Genomic DNA, 26,113 nt, shown 5'->3' with positions numbered 1-26,113 from the left:
ACAGGAGCTAAAGCTCGCCCGTCCACCTCACACACCTCCTGCCGGCCCCTCCGCCACCTCCTCGCGCTAATCGCGCCCAAAGGAGGCCGCTCAGGCTTGATCCAGTCACCTGAAGTGTCCAGAAAAGTCACTCTTCTCAGCCCTGACTGGTGACGCAGGGCCCGGCCCGGCCAGAAGGGAGGGTGGGCTTAGAACTCACAAGCCCAATTAAGAGATCAAATGTTTAAGGGGGTTTGAGCTTGTTTGCGAGGCCCTGGGCTAATCCGGGAGGGCCTGTATAAAAAGAGAGGGGGGCCACCTGGCATATTAGTACTAGCCACCTGGGAGCGGTGAGGGCGGGCCCACTGGGATCCTGAGAGGAAGTGCAGCAGGGAGCCCCTCGGTGAACACAAGGGGAGCACAAGGAAGTGGGGGTCGCGGACCTCGGTACCAAGGAAGTCCAGAGGGCGCTCGCCAGCCATGGCCTACTCCTGGAACTCGGGCGCCTATGCAGCTCGGCGGAGATATGATGACGAGGACACCACTCGGAGTAGCATATTCACATACACCAACAGCAACAACACGCGGGGTGAGTACCCGGCTCTCCGGAGACCCTTGAGAGTGGCATGGTGGGCACAGGGGAAGGATAGCAATCTAGACGAAGAACGTAGGACTTCGCGACACACATGGGTGCTAGGTACCCTCTTGTCCGCACATCACTCATCTGCTCCACGCAATAGCTCTTCCTTGATCCCCCATCTCTGGAGACGGAAGGTAGGCTCGGTCACCAACTTCAGTGCAGCCGACCTCAGTGTACGTGCTGGGGTATGCCATTTGAAGCGCTTTATCGGGTAACTAGGGCCAGAATTCTGTAATGCCTTAAAGGCAATACATAAGGCTTTAAACCTGATGCACTTCTCCATTGGTGGCCAATGCAGTGTTGAGAGCATGTTTAGTTGACGAGTATTTGGCTAGTCCAAAGAGCAGTCTTGCAGCGGAGTTCTGAAGTACCTGTAGCTTTGCCACTACCGATTTGCTTACTCCAACCAGTAGCCCATTACAGTAATCGGGTTTCGATAACACTAAAACTGACACCACAGCTTTCTGCAAATTTGTCGGTATAAATGGATTTGCGCCAGAAAGCTGGAAGAGGTGTGGAAAGTCATCTCTGGACTACCTAAAGCACGGCAAGGCCACACAAATCGCAGTTTGTGCGCTAAGCAAATGCCAGTACCAATGACATAACCAATCACCTGACCCAAAACAGACTTTCCTGTTTGGGGACAAAGAAAATGAAATGAAAAAGAGAGGGGAGGGGGGAGAGGGGGCTGGGAGCCAATAAAGGCCCAGTACCCAGGCTCGATAAATGCTAATATGACAAATTGGGGAGGTATTGTTCCTATCAGGAAGTAAAGGAATCTAAGCTAGGATAGTGGGCTGGGAATTCTAGGGACTACTTGCTGGCGCACTCACACATCCCTGGGGATGTCAGGCTACATCATTGGGTGAGCTCCTCATAGAGCCGGAACGGCAATGCCCTATAGGACTCACGAAGGGTCGCTTTAGCAGAGATCTTTTTATTTGTTTGCTGCATGATGAGAGGAGAGCGTGTAAGGGCATCAAGAGTATATACAGTGGAGTGGAGTGAGGGTGTCTCATCAAGTGAAGGAAGTTAACACTGGCGAAGAGATGCCAAATTAGAATCTAATATGCTGGCTCTCTTGGCAGGGTTAAAAAACCATAGTAAGGTTAGGGCTCCTGTAGGCAAATAATGTACGTAACATTCAATGATGGGGGAAAGAGAAGCTGTGATCCATTCGGCTTCCAATAGTTAGCACAAAAAATCAATAAGGGGGAAAATGGACCATTTGTCCTGTGTCACCAGGGTCTTAATTATGCTCGTTCCTGCATAAAAAACCCTCATATTTGTACACAGGCCAACGGCGGTATATCTTGATTCTCCGCCTTTGTGTACTGTTACAGCATCATCATTGGGTTTTTATTTGTATGTATGCTGACCTCCACCTGGAGGAAGACCAACTGGTTTATCAGTAGCGTCCAGAGATAAAAAGAGGGTGTGAATGTGCTCAGGTGTGGTGAGGTTAAAATTATCTACATCACTAAATCACAAATCTTTGTTGAAAAAAATCATGATGTGAGAAATAAAAAATAAAAGGGGTGCGTATGTAGACCCAGTTACGAATCTACCGCACTTTCATTGGTCAACATGTTTCAGCCTACTGGTGTAGTCTTGAGGCTTTCGTCAGGACCGGATATAATTTAGGTGCACGTTGTGGCTCCTAATCTTGTGGCCACAACGCGCACCTAAATTATATCCGGTCCTGACGATAGCCTCAAGACTACACCAGTAGGCTGAAACACGTTGACCAATGAAAGTGCGGTAGATTCGTAACTGGGTCTACATATGCACCCCTTTGTTTTTACTTTCTCACATCACGATTTTTTTCAATAAAGATTTGTGATTTAATGATGTAGAGAATTTTAACCTCACCACACCTGAGCACATTCACACCCTCTTTTTATCTCTGGACGCTACTGATAAACCAGTTGGTCTTCCTCCAGTTGGAGGTCAGCATACATACAAATAAAAACCCAATGATGATGCTGTAACAGTAAAAAAAAGGCGGAGAATCAGGATATACCGCCATTGGCCTGTGTACATATATGAGGGTTTTTATGTAGGAACGAGCATAATTAAGACCCTGGTGACACAGGACAAATGGTCCATTCTCCCCCCTATTGATTTTTTGGGCAAATAATGTACCCCAGAAGTCTTAAAATAATGAGTGTGGTCAGGTCGGCATGTTTCGTGTCTCGTGTCTGGTGGCCCAGAAGGATTCGTGACACTTCTTCAGGACCTAAAAGCTATGTGTAGTCCTACCCCACACATAACACCAATTTGCTGACAAGGACAATTATCCAGGTAATATTTTGGGAAAGGTGGTATTTAAAGTATCTGCTGCACTCCAGGATTACAGTTTGATGAGTGTAGTCTAAGCAGGTACCAGCAGTTGGGCAAAAAAACCCTGAGGATGAATGTCAATGGATTAGCTAGAGACGATGCACCGATAAGGAAGCCATGAATTAGAAATACAAAGAATGTAAAGATAATCAGTGCAAACCAGGAGATAAAGTAACAAGCTACTGAAGGAGATCCATTTAACGGTTTTATATACTGCTACTGTAACCAAAGGTATAATGTCCCTTACATAGAATGATATTGCAGGGACTTTAGAATATTTATGAGAGACTAGATTGTAAGGTAATCTAGATGTGTCCGTAATACACGGGTTGGGATTAAGGTGTAGTCAAAGGTCTGAGGGTGTCACTAGCTTCTGTATTTTGATGTACTTCATAAGAATTCAATTAGAATATCATGTTTAAAATGCACATACAAATATTGTAGCCAGATAAACAACTCCCACTATATCATGACAGTAAATATATAGCTACGTATAGAGCTAGTATTCCTAATTGTACATATATGTAGCATGGTACCATAAATCTTCAAGGTACATAGCTGTGGAGTTAAGAATACTACATCTCTACACACTGATATTCACTTATCTTCATTATATTGTGGAAGCTGATATTCTGTCTTCGATCTTCTTGATGGGCGATGTTTTTGTCCATGATATTCTGTCTTCGAACTTTTAGATGGGCGATGTTTTTGTCCATGATATTCTGTCTTCGATCTTCTTGATGGGAGATGTTTTTTTCTATGATATTCTTTCTTCGATCTTTTGAACCATGGTGTTTTTTGTCCATGATATTCTGTCTTCGATCTTTTTGATGGGTGATGTTTTTTGTCCATGATATTCTGTCTTCGATCTTTTTGACGGGCGATGTTTTTGTCCATGATATTCTGTCTTCAATCTTTTTGACGGGCGATGTTTTTGTCCATGATATTCTGTCTTCGATCTTTTTGACGGGCGATGTTTTTGTCCATGATATTCTGTCTTCGATCTTTTTGATGGGCGATCATTTCCTCCATGATATTCTGTCTTTGATCTTCTTGATGTGCGATGTTTTTGTCCATGATATTCTGTCTTCGATCTTCTTGAAGGGCGATGTTTTTGTCCTTGATATTCTGTCTTCGATCTTCTTGATGGGCGATGTTTTTGTCCTTGATATTCTGTCTTCGATCTTTTTGACGGGCGATGTTTTTGTCCTTGATATTCTGTCTTCGATCTTTTTGATGGGCGATGATTTCCTCCATGATATTCTGTCTTTGATCTTCTTGATGTGCGATGTTTTTGTCCATGATATTCTGTCTTCGATCTTTTTGACAGGCGATGTTTTTGTCCACGATATTCTGTCTTCGATCTTTTTGATGGGCGATGATTTCCTCCATGATATTCTGTCTTTGATCTTCTTGATGTGCGATGTTTTTGTCCATGATATTCTGTCTTCGATCTTCTTGATGGGCGATGTTTTTGTCCTTGATATTCTGTCTTCGATCTTCTTGATGGGCGATGTTTTGTCCTTGATATTCTGTCTTCGATCTTCTTGATGTGCGATGTTTTTGTCCTTGATATTCTGTCAAACAACCAGTTTAGATACAAGCAGAAGTCATTCGTTTTTAGAGATCTTCTGAATGACAGGCGACTCGGTTGAGTGCTTAGATCTCTTTCTAAGTACATTTAAAAAAACACGCCTCTGTCAGAGACCCCCCCTTCTTTGTAGAAAACTTCGCCGAAGCAGTGTTTTGCGGAAAAACAATATGCAAATGTGGGCCAATTTTTTTTAGCATGCCCGGGCCGAATTTTAATCCCAATCCAACCCTGGGTGGCACAGCGCACTCTGCCTGACTTTAAGATTCTCACTGTCTAAAGTCCATACACTTAACTTGGAAAATGTCCAGCCCAGCTCGCCAACATGGAAAGGCGCGCACTGCTCCCTGGGTACGCGCTGTGGAGTCAGCATCCAGTAGACTAACTGGGATTTCCGAGTTACATGTATGAACCTTAGACAAAGCAATGCCTGACAAGGACAGGCGCACAGCGCAGCTGCGCTGTGCCCCAGTGCACTGGTCCATGATAGGGCGCAAGGGATGAGATGCTGCAGCAGGCATAACCTACTGACTCTTAATGTGCAGCAGCGCCTGACCACAGGCTTGCGTCCACTCTTTAGTGGTGTTGCCGCCAGCCCCTCGCTGGTGGAGACAGGGCGTTTTCTCCATGTCGCGATATGGATCTCGGCGCATGTCTCCATGTGAGTTGAGGGCAGTACTCAACGAGTGTGAAGGGAGAACGCGTGTGCTCACCAGGTTATGGTACATGTCCTCCGTTTGTTTACCTTTCTGAAGGACCATGAGAGAAGCTAATAAGACATGATCAACCAATCACCGATGGGTGCAGGCCACTTGTGACCACCCCCAGAATGTCATGAAGAGCATCAGTTAGGAACTGATCAGCCACATCAATAGGAGTCAGTTCAATACAGCGGTGGCGGGAACTCACTAAGTAAAATTGACTGGAGAGAGGAGAAGAGAGGGGGAAACGGGGTAAGAAACTGGCAGACGCAGAGAGAGAGCAAGAGGGTGGGAGACACAGACAGAGAAGAGAGAGGGGGAGAGACAGAGAGAAAGACGAGGCCGAAGCAGGGAGGGGGCTAGAGGGGGGAGAGCGAAAGAAGAGGTGAGAGAGGGTAAACAGAGACAGGGAAAGTGCCATGGAGGCGGAGAGAGAAAGAGCTAAGGAGAAAGAGAGAGAGAGAACAGAGAAGAGGGAGACGCAAAGAAAAGGACATGGAGAGAAAGGGAGACTTAGGAACACAAAGACTTGGTTAGCCAGAGAGATGCTGGAAGTGTGGGAAACGGAGAGAGATGACGAGGGAGTGGGAGAGAGAGAAGAAGACAGAGAGAAACAGAGGGAGATAAAGAGAGATGATGCGGGATATACAGAGAGGGAGACAAGAGAAGAGAAAGGGAGTTTGAAATGCTAGGAGACGGAGTGAGAGAAAAAGAACAAAACATGACCAGCGAGGGAGACAGGCAGGAAGGCAACAACAGAGAGAAGCAGAAGAACAGAAACGAAAGAATAGATATAAAAGAGACAGGGAGAGTAGGAAACAAGGAGACCGAGAAGGGTAGAGAGAGAAAAAGAATGAGGGATAGAGACAGAGAGAGAGAGGAGAGTGATAGAGAGAAATATGGAGAGAGAGAGGAAAATGACAGGGAGATGTAGAGTGACAGAGAGAAAACAACTGAGCGAGAGGAGCGACATACGGAGAGATGCAGACAGCAATAGAGAGACAACAAAGAGAAAAGGGGGGAAATGAGGAACAGGGAGATAGGCGCAGAGAGAAAGAGAGAGACAAAAACGACCAAGACAATAAGGGGGGAAAGAGAAGGAAGAAAGAGAAAGAGAGAAGAAATGAGTGAGAAATCTAAATAGTGACATGAATGGAGAGACAAAGAAGGAGGCAGGGCGAGTGACAGAATGGGCGTTCGCGAGAAAGCGCCAGAAGGACACATAGAGAAAAGAGATAGAGAGACCGAAGGAAATAGAAACAGAGAGATAGAGAAAGACGTGGAGTAAGAGAGAGAAGTAGAAGACACGAGGAGAGGGAGACGGTGAGTGTGAGAAACAGGGAGATGAGAGAAAGAGTGTGAGAGAGAGAATTTGACAGAGACAAAGTGGAGAAAGGTGGACAGAGATAAAGAGAGAGAGAGAGAAAATGGCGTGGAATGTATTAACCTAAAGGAATATGTGTACAGGCTGGTATATAGATAAAAAGAGAAAAGAAAGAACAAAAGTGAGAGACAGAAGAGAGAGAGACAAAAAGGTGGAGTGGGAGAAAGAATGAAAAAGAGAATGAGAGAGACAGAGAGGGAGAGAAAGAGATAGCAATAGAGACATACAAAGAAAACTGGATTAGAAGAGAACGAGAGAGATTAAAGAGAGAGTGAAAGAGAGAGAGAAATGAAGAGCAAACACAGACAAAGAGGGACGAGCCAGAGGGAGTGGAAAAGAATTAGCGGGAAGAGATAAAGAGAGAAAAAAAGAGCTAGAGCAAGAGAGGGAGGTCGGAGAGAGTAAAAGATGGAGAGGAAGAAAGGGTTAAGGAGAAAGAGGGCAAGAAGGGAGAAAAACAACAAAATAAATGATTTGGAGGGAGAGAGATGGGACTAGACGAGGAAGAGAGAACGGGGGAGAGGAAATATAAAAAGAGACAGGGAGCGCCTAAAAAAGAGAGGCAGATGGAGAGACAAGGAAAAGGCAGACATGTCGAGAGAGAGAGCAGAGGAGTGGCTAGAGCGCCACAGGCTCAGGGCTGATATACAAAAATTGCCGGTAATTTTTAATTGGTTTTATATTCTACCTTTATTATGTGTAATTAATGTATTCAACGTATGCCTTGTACTGTACCATTGTCTTTTTATGATATTGATTTATCGAAATAAAGTATTCTGACTGACTGACTGATATACAAAGACAAAACGCAGGCAGAGAGGTGGCATGGAGAGGGATACGGCAAAGGAGTTCTGGGAGAGAAAGAGAGCGCAGAGAGAGATGAGTGGCTGGTGGAGAGCGACCACAGACTCGGAGTGGAGGCGAGGGTGCACACAGACTGAGGAGAGAGGGAGAGGGTGCACACAGACCGAGGAGAGAGGGAGAGGGTGCACACAGACTGAAGAGAGAGGGAGAGGGTGCACACAGACCGAGGAGAGAGGGAGAGGGTGCACACAGACCGAGGAGAGAGGGAGAGGGTGCACACAGACTGAAGAGAGAGGGAGAGGGTGCACACAGACCGAGGAGAGAGGGAGAGGGTGCACACAGACGGAAGAGAGAGGGAGAGGCTGCACACAGACCGAGGAGAGAGGGAGAGGGTGCACACAGACCGAGGAGAGAGGGAGAGGGTGCACACAGACTGAAGAGAGAGGGAGAGGGTGCACACAGACCGAGGAGAGAGGGAGAGGGTGCACACAGACGGAAGAGAGAGGGAGAGGCTGCACACAGACCGAGGAGAGAGGGAGAGGGTGCACCCAGACCGAGGAGAGAGGGAGAGGGTGCACACAGACTGAAGAGAGAGGGAGAGGGTGCACAAAGACAGAGGAGAGAGGGAGAGGCTGCACACAGACCGAGGAGAGAGGGAGAGGGTGCACACAGACCGAGGAGAGAGGGAGAGGGTGCACACAGACTGAAGAGAGAGGGAGAGGGTGCACACAGACAGAGGAGAGAGGGAGAGGCTGCACACAGACCGAGGAGAGAGGGAGAGGGTGCACACAGACTGAAGAGAGAGGGAGAGGGTGCACACAGACCGAGGAGAGAGGGAGAGGGTGCACACAGACCGAGGAGAGAGGGAGAGGGTGCACACAGACTGAAGAGAGAGGGAGAGGGTGCACACAGACCGAGGAGAGAGGGAGAGGGTGCACACAGACCGAGGAGAGAGGGAGAGGGTGCACACAGACTGAAGAGAGAGGGAGAGGGTGCACACAGACCGAGGAGAGAGGGAGAGGGTGCACCCAGACCGAGGAGAGGGAGAGGCTGCACACAGACCGAGGAGAGAGGGAGAGGGTGCACCCAGACCGAGGAGAGGGAGAGGCTGCACACAGACCGAGGAGAGGGAGAGGCTGCACACAGACCGAGGAGAGAGGGAGAGGGTGCACCCAGACCGAGGAGAGAGGGAGAGGGTGCACACAGACCGAGGAGAGGAAGAGGCTGCACACAGACCGAGGAGAGAGGGAGAGGGTGCACCCAGACCGAGGAGAGAGGGAGAGGGTGCACACAGACCGAGGAGAGGGAGAGGCTGCACACAGACCGAGGAGAGAGGGAGAGGGTGCACACAGACCGAGGAGAGAGGGAGAGGGTGCACACAGACCGAGGAGAGAGGGAGAGGCTGCACACAGACTGAGGAGAGAGGGAGAGGGTGCACACAGACTCGGAGTGAGGGAGAGGGTGCACACAGACCGAGGAGAGAGGGAGAGGGTGCACACAGACTGAGGAGAGAGGGAGAGGCTGCACACAGACTGAGGAGAGAGGGAGAGGCTGCACACAGACTGAGGAGAGAGGGAGAGGGTGCACACAGACGGAAGAGAGAGGGAGAGGCTGCACACAGACTGAGAAGAGAGGGAGAGGGTGCACGCAGACCGAAGAGAGAGGGAGAGGCTGCACACAGACTCGGAGTGAGGGAGAGGCTGCACACAGACTGATGAGAGAGGGAGAGGGTGCACACAGACTGAGGAGAGAGGGAGAGGGTGCACACAGACCGAGGAGAGAGGGAGAGGGTGCACACAGACTGAAAAGAGAGGGAGAGGGTGCACACAGACTGAGGAGAGAGGGAGAGGGTGCACACAGACTGAAGAAAGAGGGAGAGGGTGCACACAGACCGAGGAGAGAGGGAGAGGCTGCACACAGACCGAGGAGAGAGGGAGAGGCTGCCCACAGACTGAGGAGAGAGGGAGAGGGTGCACACAGACTCGGAGTGAGGGAGAGGGTGCACACAGACCGAGGAGAGAGGGAGAGGGTGCACACAGACTGAGGAGAGAGGGAGAGGCTGCACACAGACTGAGGAGAGAGGGAGAGGCTGCACACAGACTGAGGAGAGAGGGAGAGGGTGCACACAGACAGAGGAGAGAGGGAGAGGCTGCACACAGACTGAGGAGAGAGGGAGAGGGTGCACGCAGACCGAAGAGAGAGGGAGAGGCTGCACACAGACTCGGAGTGAGGGAGAGGCTGCACACAGACTGATGAGAGAGGGAGAGGGTGCACACAGACTGAAGAGAGAGGGAGAGGGTGCACACAGACTCGGAGTGAGGGAGAGGCTGCACACAGACTGATGAGAGAGGGAGAGGGTGCACACAGACCGAGGAGAGAGGGAGAGGCTGCACACAGACTCGGAGTGAGGGAGAGGCTGCACACAGACTGATGAGAGAGGGAGAGGGTGCACACAGACTGAGGAGAGAGGGAGAGGGTGCACACAGACCGAGGAGAGAGGGAGAGGGTGCACACAGACCGAGGAGAGAGGGAGAGGGTGCACCCAGACCGAGGAGAGAGGGAGAGGGTGCACACAGACCGAGGAGAGGGAGAGGGTGCACACAGACCGAGGAGAGAGGGAGAGGGTGCACACAGACTGAGGAGAGAGGGAGAGGGTGCACACAGACTCAGAGTGAGGGAGAGGCTGCACACAGACCGAGGAGAGAGGGAGAGGGTGCACACAGACTGAGGAGAGAGGGAGAGGGTGCACACAGACTCAGAGTGAGGGAGAGGCTGCACACAGACTGATGAGAGAGGGAGAGGGTGCACACAGACTCGGAGTGAGGGAGAGGGTGCACACAGACCGAGAAGAGCGGGTGCACACAGACTCGGAGTGAGGGAGAGGCTGCACACAGACTGAGGAGAGAGGGAGAGGGTGCACACAGACTTGGAGTGAGGGAGAGGGTGCACACAGACCGAGGAGAGAGGGTGCACACAGACTCGGAGTGAGGGAGAGGCTGCACACAGACTGAGGAGAGAGTGGACGTGTAGAGAGAAAGAAGGCTGTGAACCTACAGAATCTGGAGTGTGCACTCCACAGACAGTCGAACTGTGACATGAGCAGATGGGGGCATTGGGAGGAGGTCGATGGATTATGGAGAGCGCGTGCAGACTGGACAGAGGATGGAGAAAGGTGGCATGTTGCAGAGAGAGAGAGTAGGCAGACAGGCTGTGGGAACAGCATGCTCTGGCATTTGCATGATGGGGAAAGCATGCAATGCTTTCTGCATGGCGAAGAGAGCACACAGCGACATTTGCAGCATAGAGTGTGTATATTTGAGTATTTGCATGATGGAGAGGAGATACAGTGGTGTTTGCATGGTGGAGAGAGTATATAGCAGCGTTTTCATGACAGAGAGGACATAAAGTAGCGTTCGCATGATGAAGAGGACATACAGTTGTGTCTACACAGGAGAGGACGTACAGCGGTGCTTGCATGACAGAGAGGACATACGGTTATGTTTGCAACATGGAGAGGACATACAGCGGGGTTTGCAACATGGATAGAGTATACAGGGGTGTTTGCATGACGGAGAGAGTATATAGTTTTGTTTGCATGATGGAGAGGACATACAGAACTGTTTGCAACATGGAGAGGACATACAGCGGAGTTTGTATGACGGAGAAGAAGTACAGTGGTCTTTGCTCGATGGAGAGCACATACAGTGGTGTTTTCATGACAGAGAGGACATCCAGTGGAGTTTGGATGACGAAGAGGACATACAGCGGTGTTTGCATGATGGAGAGAGTATATAGTTTTGTTTGCATGATGGAGAGAACATACAGTGGTGTTTGCATGATGGAGAGGACGTACAGGGGTGTCTACATGAAGGAGCGGACGTACAGCGGTGCTTGCATGATGGAGAGGACACAAAGTGGTGTTTGGATCAAGGAGACAGTATAAAGTGGTGTTTGCATGACGGAGGGGACATACAGCTGTGTTTGCATGACGGAGAAGACCTAAAGTGTTGTTTGCATGATGGAGAGAACATACAGCGGTGTTTGCACGATAGAGAGAACATACAATGGTGTTTCAATGATGGAGAGAGCATAGGGTATTAGTATGATGGGGAGGACATACAGCGGCGTTTGCATGATGGAGAGGACATACTGCGGTGTTTGCATGACGGAGAAGACATACAGAGGTGTTTGCATGGCGGAGAGGATGTACAGTGGTGTTTGCATGACAGAGAGGACATACAGTGGTGTTTGCATGATGAAGAGGACATACAGTTGTGTTTGCATGACAGAGAGTGTATATAGTGGTATGTGCATGATGGAGAGGACATACAGAAGTGTTTGCAGCATGGAGAGAGTATACAGCGGTGTTTGCATGATGGAGAGGCCATACAGCTGGGTTTGCATGACGGAGACGACATACAGCAGTGTTTGCATGATGAGAGGACATACAGCAGTGTTTGCAAGATAGAGAGGACATACACCGGTGTTTGTGTGACGGAGAGTACATACAGTGATGTTTGCATGACGGAGAGGACATACAGTGGTGTTTTGCATGATGGAGAGGACATACAGGGGTGTTTGCATGAAGGAGAGGACATACAGTGGTGTTTTGCATGATGGAGAGTACATACAGCAGTGTTTGCATGATGAAGAGGACATACAGTGGTGTTTGCATGATGCAGAGGAGATACAGCGGTGTTTGCATGACGGAGAAGACATGGCATCGAGTGCAGTGGCATAGCGTGCAGTGTCTAAAGGGTACAGTGCTGTTTGCATGATGGAGAGGACATACAGTGGTGTTTGCGTGATGAAGAGGACATACAGTGGTGTTTGCGTGATGAAGAGGACATACAGTTGTGTTTGCATGACAGAGAGTTTGTATAGTGGTATTTGCATTATGGAGAGAACATAGAGTGGTATGATGCATGATGGAGATGACATACAGAAGTGTTTGCATGATGGAGAGGACATACAGAGGTGTTTGCAACATGGAGAGGACATACAGCGGGGTTTGCAACATGGAGAGAGTATACAGCGGTGTTTGCATGATGGAGAGGACATACAGATGTGTTTGTATGATTGCGTATATAGTGGTGTTTGCAAGGCAGAGAGGATATACAGCGGTGTTTGTATGACGGAGAAGACGTACAGTGGTGTTTGCATGGCGTAGAGGACATAAAGTGGTCTTTGCTCGATGAAGAGCACATACAGTGGTGCTTTCATGACAGAGAGGACATACAGTGGTGTTTGTATGATGGACAGAGTTTATAGTTTTGCTTGCATGATGGAGAGGACATACAGTGGTGTTTGCATGATGGAGAGGACGTATAGTGGTGTCTACATGAAGGAGAGAACGTACAGTGGTGCTTGCATGACAGAGAGGACATACAGTGGTGTGTGAATGACAGAGAGGACATACAGTGGTGTTTCCATCACGGAGACAGTATATAGTGGTGTTTGCCTGATGGCGAGGACATACAGTGGTGTTTGCATGATGAAGAGGACATACAGCGGTGTTTCCACGACAGAGAGGACATACAGCGGTATTTGCATGACCAAGAGGATATACAGTGATGTTTGCACAATGGATAGGACATACAGCGGAGTTTGCATGACGGAGAGGACATACAGCAGTGTTTGCATTACGGAGAGGACATACAGCAGTGTTTTCATGAAGTAGAGGCCATACAGCTGGGTTTGCATGACGGAGACGACATACAGCGGTGTTTGAATGATGGTGAGGACATACAGCGGTGTTTGCATGATGGAGAAGACATACAGCGGTGTTTGCATGATGGAGAGGACATACAGCGGTGTTTGCATGATAGAGAGGACATACAGCGGTGTTTGAATGATGGTGAGGACATACAGCGGTGTTTGCATGATGGAGAAGACATACAGCGGTGTTTGCATGATGGAGAGGACATACAGTGGTGTTTCAATGATGGAGAGAGCATAGGGTATTAGTATGATGGAGAGGACATACAGCGGTGTTTGCATGATGGAGAGGACATACAATGGTGTTTGCATGATGGAGGGGAGATACAGCGGTGTTTGCATGACGGAGAAGACATACAGAGGTGTTTGCATGGCGGAGAAGATGTACAGTGGTGTTTGCATGACGGAGAGGACATACAGTGGTATTTGCATGATGAAGATGACATACAGTTGTGTTTGCATGACAGAGAGTGTATATAGTGGTATTTGCATGGCGGAGAGGACATACAGGTGTGTTTGCATGGCAGAGAGGACATACAGATGTGTTTGCATGGCGGAGAGGACATACAGCGGTCTTTGCTCGATGGAGAGGACAACAGTGGTATTTTCATGACAGAGAGGACATGCAGTGGTGTTTGGATGACGGAGAGGACATACAGTGGTGTTTGCATGATGGAGAGGACATAACGCGGTGTTTGCATGATAGAGAGGACATACAGCGGTTTTTGCATGATGAGAGGACATACATTGGTATTTGCCTGATGGAGAGGACATACAGCGTGTTTGCATGTACGAGAGGACATACAGTAGTGTTTAAAAGATGGAGACGACATACAGTGGTGTTTGCATGACAGAGAGAACATACAGTGGTGTTTGCATGATAGAGGGGACATACAGCGGTGTTTGCATGACGAAGAAGACATACAGGGGTGTTTCCATGATCGAGATGACATACAGTTGTGTTTGCATGACAGAGAGGACATACAGTGGAATTTGAATGACGGAGGTGACATACAGCAGAGTTTGCATGATGTAGAGGACATACAGTGGTGTTTTAATGATGGAGAAGACTTACAGCTGTGTTTGCATTATGGAGAGGACATTCAGTGGTGTTTGAATGACGGAGATGACATACAGTGGTGTTTGCTTGATGTAGAGGACATACAGTGGTGTTTTCAACATGGAGAGAGTATACAGCGGTGTGTAAATGATGGAGAGGACATACAGCGGTGTTTGCATGATGGAGATGACATACAGCGGTGAGTAAATGATGGAGGGGACATACAGTGGTGTTTGAATGACGGAGAGGACATACAGCGGTGTTTGCATGATGGAGATGACATACAGCAGTGAGTAAATGATGGAGGGGACATACAGTGGTGTTTGCATGACAGAGAGAACATACAGTGGTGTTTGCATGATGGAGAGGACATACAGTGGTGTTTGCATGACGAAGAAGACATACAGGGGTGTTTGCATGATCGAGATGACATACAGTTGTATTTGCATGACAGAGAGGACATACAGTGGAATTTGAAAGACGGAGTTGACATACAGTGGTGTTTGAATGATGGAGAAGACGTACAGCTGTGTTTAAATTATGGAGAGGACATTCAGTGGTGTTTGAATGACGGAGATGACATACAGCGGCGTTTGCATGATGTAGAGGACATACAGTGGTGTTTACTTGATGTAGAGGACATACAGTGTTGTTTTCAACATGGAGAGAGTATACAGCGGTGTGTGAATGATGGAGATGACATACAGCGGTGAGTGAATGATGGAGGGGACATACAGCGGTGTTTGAATGATGGAGAGGACATACAGCGTTGTTTGCATGACGTAGAGGACATACAGTGGTGTTTGAATGATGGAGATGGAGGCCAAAGTAAGCGCTAAAAATGTCATAAGTTGGGAGGAGTGGCGAAGCGGTCTTTGTGTGATTAGGCCCTGGCGGAGGTAGTTCCCAGCCCTTTTTGCTGTGTCTCCTGTTGCTAAATCCTATGAGTGTTTAGAAGCAGGCTAAGCTGACAGTATTAAACAAAATTTCCAAACATGAAAGAAGCTTTCTCATTACTGTGATTCTCAGACAGGGCACTATACTTGACAATGTTTCAATTCCCCTTTATATCATCCATGCTACATATCCCAGTCAACTATTGCAACTGCTTCTATTACTGTACTGTACACTTCTATTGTAGTACAATACTATATTTTGTCAACTAGGTGTCATTTGCTAGAGCTTGTACAACTCTGCTACTATGTCAAGCACTTTGCCACCCACTGGATATTGCTTATTGAAGAGCTATTGGCTTTGCCAATGTATTTTAGCCATGATGTACACCAGTGTAGCTACTTTTCAGCATGGCTAAAAGTTAGTGGAGTAGAGTGTCGTGGTATAGAATGGAATTGCGGACAGTGGCGTACAATGGAGTGGTGTAGAGTAGAGTGGACTGGTGTAGAGTGCATTGGCGTAGCGTGTTGCAGAGTATAGTGGCGTAGAGTGCAGCAGCATGGAATGAAGCAGCGCACAATGCAGCGTCATAGAATGCAGTGGTGTAGATTGGAGTGTTGCATATTAGAATGCAGTGGTGTACAATGCTCTAGTATAGAGTAGAAAGGGATAGAGAGCAGTGGCATAGACTGATGCAAAGTAGAATATATTGCCTCAGAGTCTACTGGCATGGAGGGCAGTGGTGTAGAGTGGAGTGCTGCAGAGTGCAGTGGTGTAGAGTGCTGTTTTGCTGAGTAGAGTGTTGTAGAGTGTAGTGATATCGAGTAGAGTGGCGTGTAGTGTGTTGGCATAGAGTGCGCTGGTGTGGTGTACCGTGGTGTTGAATAGAGTGGTGTTGAGCAGAGTGGCATAGAGTGCAGTGGTGTAGAGTGGTGCAGTGTAGAGTGCAGAGGCCCAATAAATAAATACAGTGTGTATAGTACCATAGAGTGCAGTGGCCTAGACTGCAGTGGTATAGCATTCAGTGGCGTACTATGCAGCATCATAGAATGCAGTGGTGTAGATTAGATTACAGTGGTATAGATTAGAATGCAGTGGCACAGAGTATAGTAGCACAGAATGCAGTCATGGAGAGTACAGTGAGGTAGAGTACTGTGGTGCTGAGAGTGCAGTGGCGTAAAAGTGTACAGAGTGGAGTGATGCAGAGTACAGTGGTACAAAGTGGAGTGATGCAGATTGCAGTGGCGTAGAGTGGAGTGAAGCAGAGTGCAGTGAAGGAGACTGGAGTGGCATAGAGTGCAATGAAGCAGAGAAGAGTTGTGTAGAGTATATTAGCATAGAACGCAGTGGCGTAGAGTGCAGTGGCATAGCGTGCAGTGGCTAAAGGGTGCAGTGGCTTAGAGTGCAGTGATGTAGAGTTAAGTGGCGTAGAGTGCATTGGCATAAATTGCAGTCGTGCAGAGTAGAGTGGTGTAGAGTTCAGTGACAGTGAATGTCGTGTTGCAGAGTAGAGAGTTGTAGAGTGCAGTGACATACAGTGAGGGTGCATAGAGTGCATAGGCATAGAGTGCAGTGGTTTAGAGTAGAGTGGCATAGAGTGCAGTCACATAAAGAAGAGTCGAGTGACATGGAATAAAGTTACGTAGAGTGCAATGTAGTAGAGTATATTGTTTCAGAGTAGAGTGAAGTGCAATAGAGTGCAGTTGCATTGAGTAGAGCGGTGCAGAGTGTAATGGAGTAAAGTGGTGCAGAGTGGAGTGATGTAGACTGCAGCGGTGTAGAGTGCAATGAAGCAGAGTAGAGTGGTGCAGAGTATGTTATCATGGAACGCAGTGGAATAGAGTGCAGTTGCATAGAGTGCAGTGGCATAGAGTGGTGTGATGTATAGTGCAGTGGTGTAGAGTGCAGTGATGTAGAGTAAAGTGGCATAGAATGCATTGGCATAAATTGCAGTAGAGCAGAGTAGAAGGGTGTAGAGTTCAGTGACGGAGACAGCAGTGTTGCAGAGTAGAGTGTTGTAGAGTGCAGTGACATAAAGTAGAGTGGAGTGACATGGAGTAGAGTGGCGTAGAGTGCAATGGAGTAGAGTACACTGTTTCAGAGTAGAGTGAAGTGGCGTAGAGTGCAGTAGCATAGAGTAGAGCGCCGTAGAGTGTAATAGCGTAGAGTAAAGAGGTGTAGAGTGCAGTGGTGGAGAGTAGATTAGAGTATCGTACTGTAGTTTGGCATTGAGTGCAGGGGAGAAGAGTGGAGTGGTACAGAATAGAGTGAATTGGCATAGAGTATATTGGCATAGAGTGTAGTGTTGTAGAGTGGCGTACAGTAGACTGGTGTGCAGAGTAGAGTGGAGTGTCCTAGAGTGCAGTGGCGAAGAGTGCAGTGGTTTAGAGTAGTGTGGCATTGAGTGCTTTGGCATAGAGTGGATGGTGCAGAGTTGAGTAGAGAGGAGTAGAGTGAAGTGGCATAGAGTGTAGTGACGTTGAGTGGTGCAGAGTAGAGTGGAGTGGTGTAGAGAGGCGTATGCATGGTGTGGTAGAACACTGCCATTAGAGACAACACGTTTTTCAGAGTTTTACATAGCGCGTACTTGACCCAAAGGTATCAGGTATCAGAGCGCTTTACATGAGCACCAGTTGCATTACACAAGGACACATTCATTTTTGTTAGGCACCGGGAGATTAAGTGATTTGCCCAGAATCACAGGATGTTGAGCGTTATTACCAAGACTCGAACTGGGTTTCCCACATTTGAGATCGACCGCCCTAGCCGTTAGGCCACATCTCTTGTTTCAAGGTGCTGGGAGCAGTCGAGGAGATTAGGTGAGCTATTGCCTAGAGTTACATGGTGCTGAGCTGAGAGACCACCACGAGCCCTGCGCTCCAGAGTCAGCGTTCTACCCAGTGCCCCACACCTCTCGCCTAACCATTACATTTGCACAGACATGCAGTTTTACTAATAAAACTAAACAGTGCACAAACGACAATGTGTCGCAATGGCGTCACCTAGTGTATTTGTTTGTTTTGATCATATTAAAGTATTTGTTTCCAACACACTTCAGAATTAACACAAAATGTGCTTCATATGTGCTTTTCTAATTCTGAACTACTTGCAGTACATTTAAAAATTGATGTGTGTTAGAAAAAAACGTTCCTATCCCAAGTATCCAGCAGGATTGTCACTTAAATCCGCTCACTTTGAAGTCAAAGAAAAGCAAACACCAAGCTCCCTCAGAAGACAGAGCCTGACAATTGAACTCTGTCTTTGAATGCACTGCAAATGTGACAATTTAAGAATAAGATTTATAGGCCTATTTACAGAAAAAGCACTTGTGGAAGAATGCAAGGAGAGGTGGAGTGAAAAGGCTTTACTCCTTTGGAGGGACAAGCTCATACTGGGCAGCCTAAAACAAATCCAGCAAATAGAAAGCCAGAAAAAGTGAGCCACAAACCACAAAGCCAATGGTAAGCAACGGGCTTCCTGAAATGTCTTCAGCAAACCAGAAAGAAGTGCTAAACCTGCCATTCTTTGCTCTTTTCTTTCATGTTAACGCACATAGGAGGGTAGCAGAGTGAACCTCAAAACACGGACAAGATTTAAATCTGCATAAGAAGAGATTTACTATTTATCCAGGGTCATAATGTCTGAGTGAGTGAGTAACAATGTGCCTGTTTTTTTCTGTCAGAAAGTCATCTGGAACCTAACTGGCATGACAATAGTTCCTGTTGGGGTATGGATAGACAGATTCCACAGGACCTATGGAGAACATAAGGACAAACAGTAGAAAGTACAAGGGTACTCAGAATGTAGAAATGGTTCTGGGAAGCAGGACTGAAGCTCTGGACCAAGTAAGTGAGGAAATGGAGAAATTCAGGAGCAGGGGGATGGAGGGGGGGGTGGCGGAGGAAGGTCCTCACCTATAAAAAAAGGAAAGAAAGAAAATGAAAAGAAAAGGCATGCAGCACTGACGGTAGAGAGAACGGAGACAATCAATGCACCCTTATTCCCAACTGAATGGAAAGATTTAAGAAGCTTGTAAAATCAAAAAGCTGGCGACTACGTTCCTTATTGTGAGTGGCTTGTTAAATTCGGGAATTACTACATGTGAAAGCATGTTGAGCTTTGTGGTTCACACCACATACACAGGGGGATGTAAGGTCTTTGGGAGCCCTGGGCCAAACATATATTAGAGGCCTCGTTTTTTAGCTATCGCCTAGGCAGCCCTTGCGCTGTCTCTTCGAGACATGCTGTATTCAGGATATGGGCATAAAGCTCTGCCCACTTTCCGCCCACCTTTTTAATTGGCTCCTGTCCGTCCTTTGTAAATGGTGGCTTTTCATTGGTCAATAGGCTTAGTAGTCCCTCCTTAGTACAATCTTGTCTCTTCTTGTAACCTCTCATGAGGACACCCCTTTTACATGTGTTGTTACTCCATAGATTTTAATTACAGCCTCAGAGCACTATTTTCTTGAAGGACTTCAGGCAGGACAAACGCTTGGCTGGCAGTGGTTACTTTACTCACTAACACATATCACATTTATATGAGACCTTCTATACATTTCCCTTCATCAGCTCCACCAGAGTGCAGCCCAATCCAGAATTAATATAATAATTATTTTGTCACATTTCAAAGCTACTAATTGTATATATGAACATAGCCATTTGAATGTACTCGTTGTATTGTCTTGCATGCAATGCATTATGGGTAGGGTGGATTTACCATATCTTCTGCAGGGTGCAGTACCATATGTGACCAAAAGAGGTCCCATGGGACCTCTTGTGGCCATATATGGTACTGCACCATGCAATATGGCTATGTAAAAAACATTGGCAACTATAATGGCAATAACTCCAACTTTGCAGGGGACAGTACTATATGTGGCCAAAAGAGGTCCCATGGGACCTTTTATGGTACTGCACCCTGCAACATGGCTAGGTAAAAAAAACTGCCATTTATAATGCCAATAACTCCAATTTTACAGGGTGCAGTATCATATGTGGCTAAAAGAGGTCCCAGGTCTGCTGCATGACTAGGTAAAAAACATAATGCAAATAACTCCAACCCCAACAAATGCAATACCAATTGCATTTCCAATGCAATAGGTCTCGCATATGTTAAAGTTAGAGCTGTTGGCGTTCAAAATGACAATGTTTTTTACTTTTGCGTTTTTATACAATTGGCAATAGTGCTATGCAAGTATAATAACCCCAAAGCAAATAAAAAAAACAAATGTAAAAAACATTGTTATTTTTATCGCCAACAGCTCTAACTTTAACAAATGCGAGACCTGTTGCATTGCAAATGCTTGTTGATTCAGGAGCTAGTTTCAGCTCTTTCATGCCCTCTTTGACCAGGTCATCAACAGTACACAGACACACTCGTTCAAAATCTAAATGTGTTTGCATCTAATATTCAGAGATAGTGATGTGTGTTTTCAATATTGTAACACAGCAGCAGCTAACTAATATTACTGCAAATAATCTCTGTGAACCCCTCCTATTTCTAATATGTGAGGTCCTGTTTGATCTAAAAGAAACCTTTTTACACATCACCCACATTGGAAAACGGTATTTGAAACAATCTTTTTAAGAAGTATTCAATGTCATCAAAGCAAAATTCTGTTGAAGAGGGGCTCCCTGAAAGGCTGGGGCCCTAAGCCAGAGCCCACTTAGCCCATGCCTTAAAGCATCTCTGCACACACAATTTACCAGGGGAAAAATGGCTGATAGGTACCAGACCATGCCGATTTTGGTGTGATAAGGGCTAAAATCCACACGTTATTCCCCAAAACCTTTCCACGTAAAGAGAAGGTGTGGACAGACACCACCACCCCATCAAAATATTACACTGACTACTTGGGTGAGAGCCCGACAAGTGTCAGTGACCAGCTTGGACTTCCAGTGAGATAAACGGCTAAGAAGTGAAGAATCACATGTGATGACTGGGGGGGCTTTAAGTGTGGAAGCTTCAGGAGGAGCCAGGATAACCTTTGGGTGACAGTTTTGCGCTATACAAATACGCAATACATACATACATACATACCCTGAAGGTTGATTGGCTCATACGGTGCAGACCCAGGTAAGCCTTGGGCTACTAAATGACCCAGTAGTGGAATTTTTTATTTTTACAATTACTAGGGCGTCAGCGGGTGTTGCTGCACATTGTGTAGCAATGCATGACCATACCTATAGACACCAGATGATTCATACCAGTCTGAAGCCCCTGTGTAATATATGTGTATGTAGGTGTGAATGTAAAAGTACTTTGTGACGCTGTCTTTGCAACAAAATGCCCATTACTACGCACCCTTACCCACGCAATGCCGTTACCACACATTGCCTTTACCGCTGATGTCTTTACCACAAATATGCCTTTATCACACATTGGGGCAGACGTATCAAGCATTTTTGCATTTGCAAATGGGCAGATTCACAAAAATTGCTTTTCGGATGCAGCAAACCTAATTTTGCGATTCAGTAACCTGTTACCGAATCGCAAAATTGGTTTGCGATTCGGTATTAGGAAGGGGCGTGTTTAGGGTGTCCCTTCCTAATACCGAATCGCATCAGTATGTATGAATGTTTTGTTACCACATTTGCGGTCGCAAAACATTCGAATGTTACCACCTACTTCAAGTAGGTGGTAACCCATTCGCAGGGGGACGCATGGCCCCTGCATTTTAATATAGTAACCGAGGGGAGGTGGCAGTCCTCGGGGCTGCGTGGGGGGACTGGAGCCCACCCACTCATTCTATTATAAATGTAGTCCTGGGGAGGTGGCGGTCCCCGGGGCAGCAGGTGCCCGCGCAGCTCCCGCATTATTAATTCAATTGCCCCCAGGACCTGGCCCACCAAGGGGCCTAATTAACCCCTTGCATGCTGGTGACGAACCACAGCCGTCACGTTCCGCGGTGCTCGTGTGCGGATGACGGCTGGGTTTCGTCACGGCCCGCCCTGTTCGTTTGTTTACCGCACAGTGGCGGAAACGGGCCAGCATCGAAGGGGTTAAACGAAGCGCGGGAGCCTACACTTCGTTTTTAAAAAAACTTTCGCCCCTGATTCGCAAATCCAAAGAAAATAGCACCAATTTTTTTTGCAATGCTTTGTTTTGCCCTGGGAGTCCCTTTGGCCCCCCTGAGCAGGCCTGGTGGGTCAGGGTGTTTCTACCCTGCCCTCTTTCTTGATTTTGTAACCTTGTTTGCCCTTTTTTCTTGTGACTGGGTTCAACCGAGTCACAAGATGGCTGCCAACACCTCCTGGTTTGAAGTGTTGGCAGCCAATCAGATCACATGCTTGAGATCGGGAGGGTTTGCGGTTCCTCCACAGTGTACGCTACTGAGCAACATGTGAGAGGACACCTCAACAGCGAGTTTCCCGATGCCAATATCGCTGCATTATGGGACTTGTATGCACTGAGCTTCATGGTCACGTGAGGACATTGTTATAAATCACCTGTGTCCTGCTACCTTCATTCCTATGTGTGAAATATATATTTTTATATATATATATATATATATATATATATATATATATATATATAAAACCAACACAGTTTTTTTACCCATTCAGGAGAGCCACACAGGTAGGGAAGTACAAATCCTGTTTAATCTGTGAAGTTGCAGCAAAGTAGATGAAACAGACACCAAAATTAATCCATAGCTGCCTGACGCGTTTCATGCTAACAAAAGCATTTCCTCAGAGGCAAGAAGTCATTCACCTGCATTTGGCATCAGCAATCATTTTATACTTAGTCCCACCTCGCTCAGCGGGCGTCGGCTCGCGCTGAGCTTCACTGAGCATGATGGTCGCTGTAGTTTAAGTCTTCCTCCAGTGAGTTTGCTGAATGTGATGACAAAGTTCAATTTAAAACCCAGGTGGGTAGGGGAAAGTTCCATTCAGACCATTGTTGCAAAGTAGTTATTCACAGTAACGACTTCTCTACCAAAGCGCTGTTTGTCGCGTGACAGCAGCACACACCGCACTGAATTTCGGCTGAGCTTCTCCCACGACCGGGACCGGCCGTTTAACATAAAACCAACACAGTTTTTTTACCCATTCAGGAGAGCCACACAGGTAGGGAAGTACAAATCCTGTTTAATCTGTGAAGTTGCAGCAAAGTAGATGAAACAGACACCAAAATTAATCCATAGCTGCCTGACGCGTTTCATGCTAACAAAAGCATTTCCTCAGAGGCAAGAAGTCATTCACCTGCATTTGGCATCAGCAATCATTTTATACTTAGTCCCACCTCGCTCAGCGGGCGTCGGCTCGCGCTGAGCTTCACTGAGCATGATGGTCGCTGTAGTTTAAGTCTTCCTCCAGTGAGTTTGCTGAATGTGATGACAAAGTTCAATTTAAAACCCAGGTGGGTAGGGGAAAGTTCCATTCAGACCATTGTTGCAAAGTAGTTATTCACAGTAACGACTTCTCTACCAAAGCGCTGTTTGTCACGTGACAGCAGCACACACCGCACTGAATTTCGGCTGAGCTTCTCCCACGACCTGGACCGGCCGTTTAACATAAAACCAACACAGTTTTTTTACCCATTCAGGAGAGCCACACAGGTAGGGAAGTACAAATCCTGTTTAATCTGTGAAGTTGCAGCAAAGTAGATGAAACAGACACCAAAATTAATCCATAGCTGCCTGACGCGTTTCATGCTAACAAAAGCATTTCCTCAGAGGCAAGAAGTCATTCACCTGCATTTGGCATCAGCAATCATTTTATACTTAGTCCCACCTCGCTCAGCGGGCGTCGGCTCGCGCTGAGCTTCACTGAGCATGATGGTCGCTGTAGTTTAAGTCTTCCTCCAGTGAGTTTGCTGAATGTGATGACAAAGTTCAATTTAAAACCCAGGTGGGTAGGGGAAAGTTCCATTCAGACCATTGTTGCAAAGTAGTTATTCACAGTAACGACTTCTCTACCAAAGCGCTGTTTGTCACGTGACAGCAGCACACACCGCACTGAATTTCGGCTGAGCTTCTCCCACGACCGGGACCGGCCGTTTAACATAAAACCAACACAGTTTTTTTACCCATTCAGGAGAGCCACACAGGTAGGGAAGTACAAATCCTGTTTAATCTGTGAAGTTGCAGCAAAGTAGATGAAACAGACACCAAAATTAATCCATAGCTGCCTGACGCGTTTCATGCTAACAAAAGCATTTCCTCAGAGGCAAGAAGTCATTCACCTGCATTTGGCATCAGCAATCATTTTATACTTAGTCCCACCTCGCTCAGCGGGCGTCGGCTCGCGCTGAGCTTCACTGAGCATGATGGTCGCTGTAGTTTAAGTCTTCCTCCAGTGAGTTTGCTGAATGTGATGACAAAGTTCAATTTAAAACCCAGGTGGCTCTCCTGAATGGGTAAAAAAACTGTGTTGGTTTTATGTTAAACGGCCGGTCCCAAACTCACTGGAGGAAGACTTAAACTACAGCGACCATCATGCTCAGTGAAGCTCAGCGCGAGCCGACGCCCGCTGAGCGAGGTGGGACTAAGTATAAAATGATTGCTGATGCCAAATGCAGGTGAATGACTTCTTGCCTCTGAGGAAATGCTTTTGTTAGCATGAAACGCGTCAGGCAGCTATGGATTAATTTTGGTGTCTGTTTCATCTACTTTGCTGCAACTTCACAGATTAAACAGGATTTGTACTTCCCTACCTGTGTGGCTCTCCTGAATGGGTAAAAAAACTGTGTTGGTTTTATATATATATATATATATATATTTTGTAAAGCCGTGAGCAATAAAGGTATATGCATGGTAAAGGCAATGCGTGGTAAAGACTCTGCGTGGTAAAGATTGCATGGTAAAGGCATGTTTTGCAAATGCATGCGTTATAATATCATACAACGGTGCAAAGTTAGCAGCACTGATAACACCTGCTGCTTATACATCACGAGCACATAAAACATTCACATCCCTAGGTGATACCGCAGAGGTTGTGGTGCTGCTAGTAGTGACGTTGAATTTGTTTGGCAGAGGGAACACACAGCTTCTGTGTAGGAGGGTTCCCTGAGTAGACTCTCACTGTTTTGTTGGGTGCTATCATGGACAATTGGAGAAGTTTCCATTTGAGCTATAGCAGATTCTCTGTCACAGGAGCCACTGTCGGTGGTGGGAGAGTAGGACCATGCAAAAAGCTGCAACTGGAGAGAAGATAGAAAGTAAAGAAGAACCCCCATGTCGCAAACCAGCTTTTATCACAGAGATATTTTTACAGATGGATACAGCTGTACTTGTGAATTTAGTGCGTGGAGCTGGCTTCCACAATAGTAAAACTCTTGCTTTTCCTCTGAAAGCTCATCAAATACATATATTGGATTATATTCAAATGTATAAGCAATAAACACAGGGAAGTCAATAGAAAAAAGTTGGTTCTTAGCAAGGGAGCACCTGAGTTTTCTGGCATTATACGGAAAGTCAGCACCACCTAAGACCCAACAGATACGTTGGGTGTGGAAGACTAAAATCACAAAAACTACATGGCTGAAAACAGAACTGAACAAATGGAACGTCAAAGGACTGAAGTCCTGTGCTGTACCTAACAGTGCAGATCTTCTCCCACCATGACCTGACTCAGTTGTGAGGTCCACCACGTCAAAAAAGCAAAACTGTATCCTGCTTGAAGGCGCCAACCTCAACGAGGTAGGATATTTTAATCAATCTTTATTTCGATCAATTAAGATCATAAAAGACAATGTACAGTAAAAAAAGCACTTAACCTTCCATAAAAAGCTACTGATCTGAATATAATAAACGCTAAATAAAAAAATTCTATCATATTAAAAATCCAAACATTGAAAATGTCAATTGATTAGCTAAATTATTCTAAAATTCATATTAATATTAAAAGGACGTAAATGACTCAATAATACCATTGGCCTTTCGAAGCAAGGCAAATAATCTTTGGGCTCATAAGATACACTAGAGATTTGCTATGATGTTTATCACAAACAAAGAGAGTGTTGATGCAGTAGTGGGTTGGCATGCCACCTAATATC

The 26,113-nt window shown here is 46.7% G+C and overlaps 1 protein-coding gene across 1 annotated transcript in view; it reads left to right on the top strand.

Annotated features, from left to right (window-relative positions):
- The first annotated feature begins 334 nt into the window (after positions 1 to 334).
- LOC144785789 (red-sensitive opsin) overlaps positions 335 to 26,113 on the top strand; it is a 74,933-nt gene continuing 49,154 nt past the window's right edge. Inside the window, exon 1 of the mRNA XM_078664599.1 lies at positions 335 to 568. Coding sequence (XP_078520725.1) covers positions 460 to 568 — 109 coding nt within the window. The 5' untranslated portion in view covers positions 335 to 459. The remainder of the gene's footprint in view (positions 569 to 26,113) is intronic.

The sequence above is a fragment of the Lissotriton helveticus genome, chromosome 10, assembly GCF_964261635.1.
Source record: "Lissotriton helveticus chromosome 10, aLisHel1.1, whole genome shotgun sequence".
NCBI lineage: Eukaryota > Metazoa > Chordata > Amphibia > Caudata > Salamandridae > Lissotriton > Lissotriton helveticus.
The sequence above is the reverse complement of the archived record's forward strand: the minus strand, read 5'-3'. Positions and strand labels throughout refer to the sequence as shown.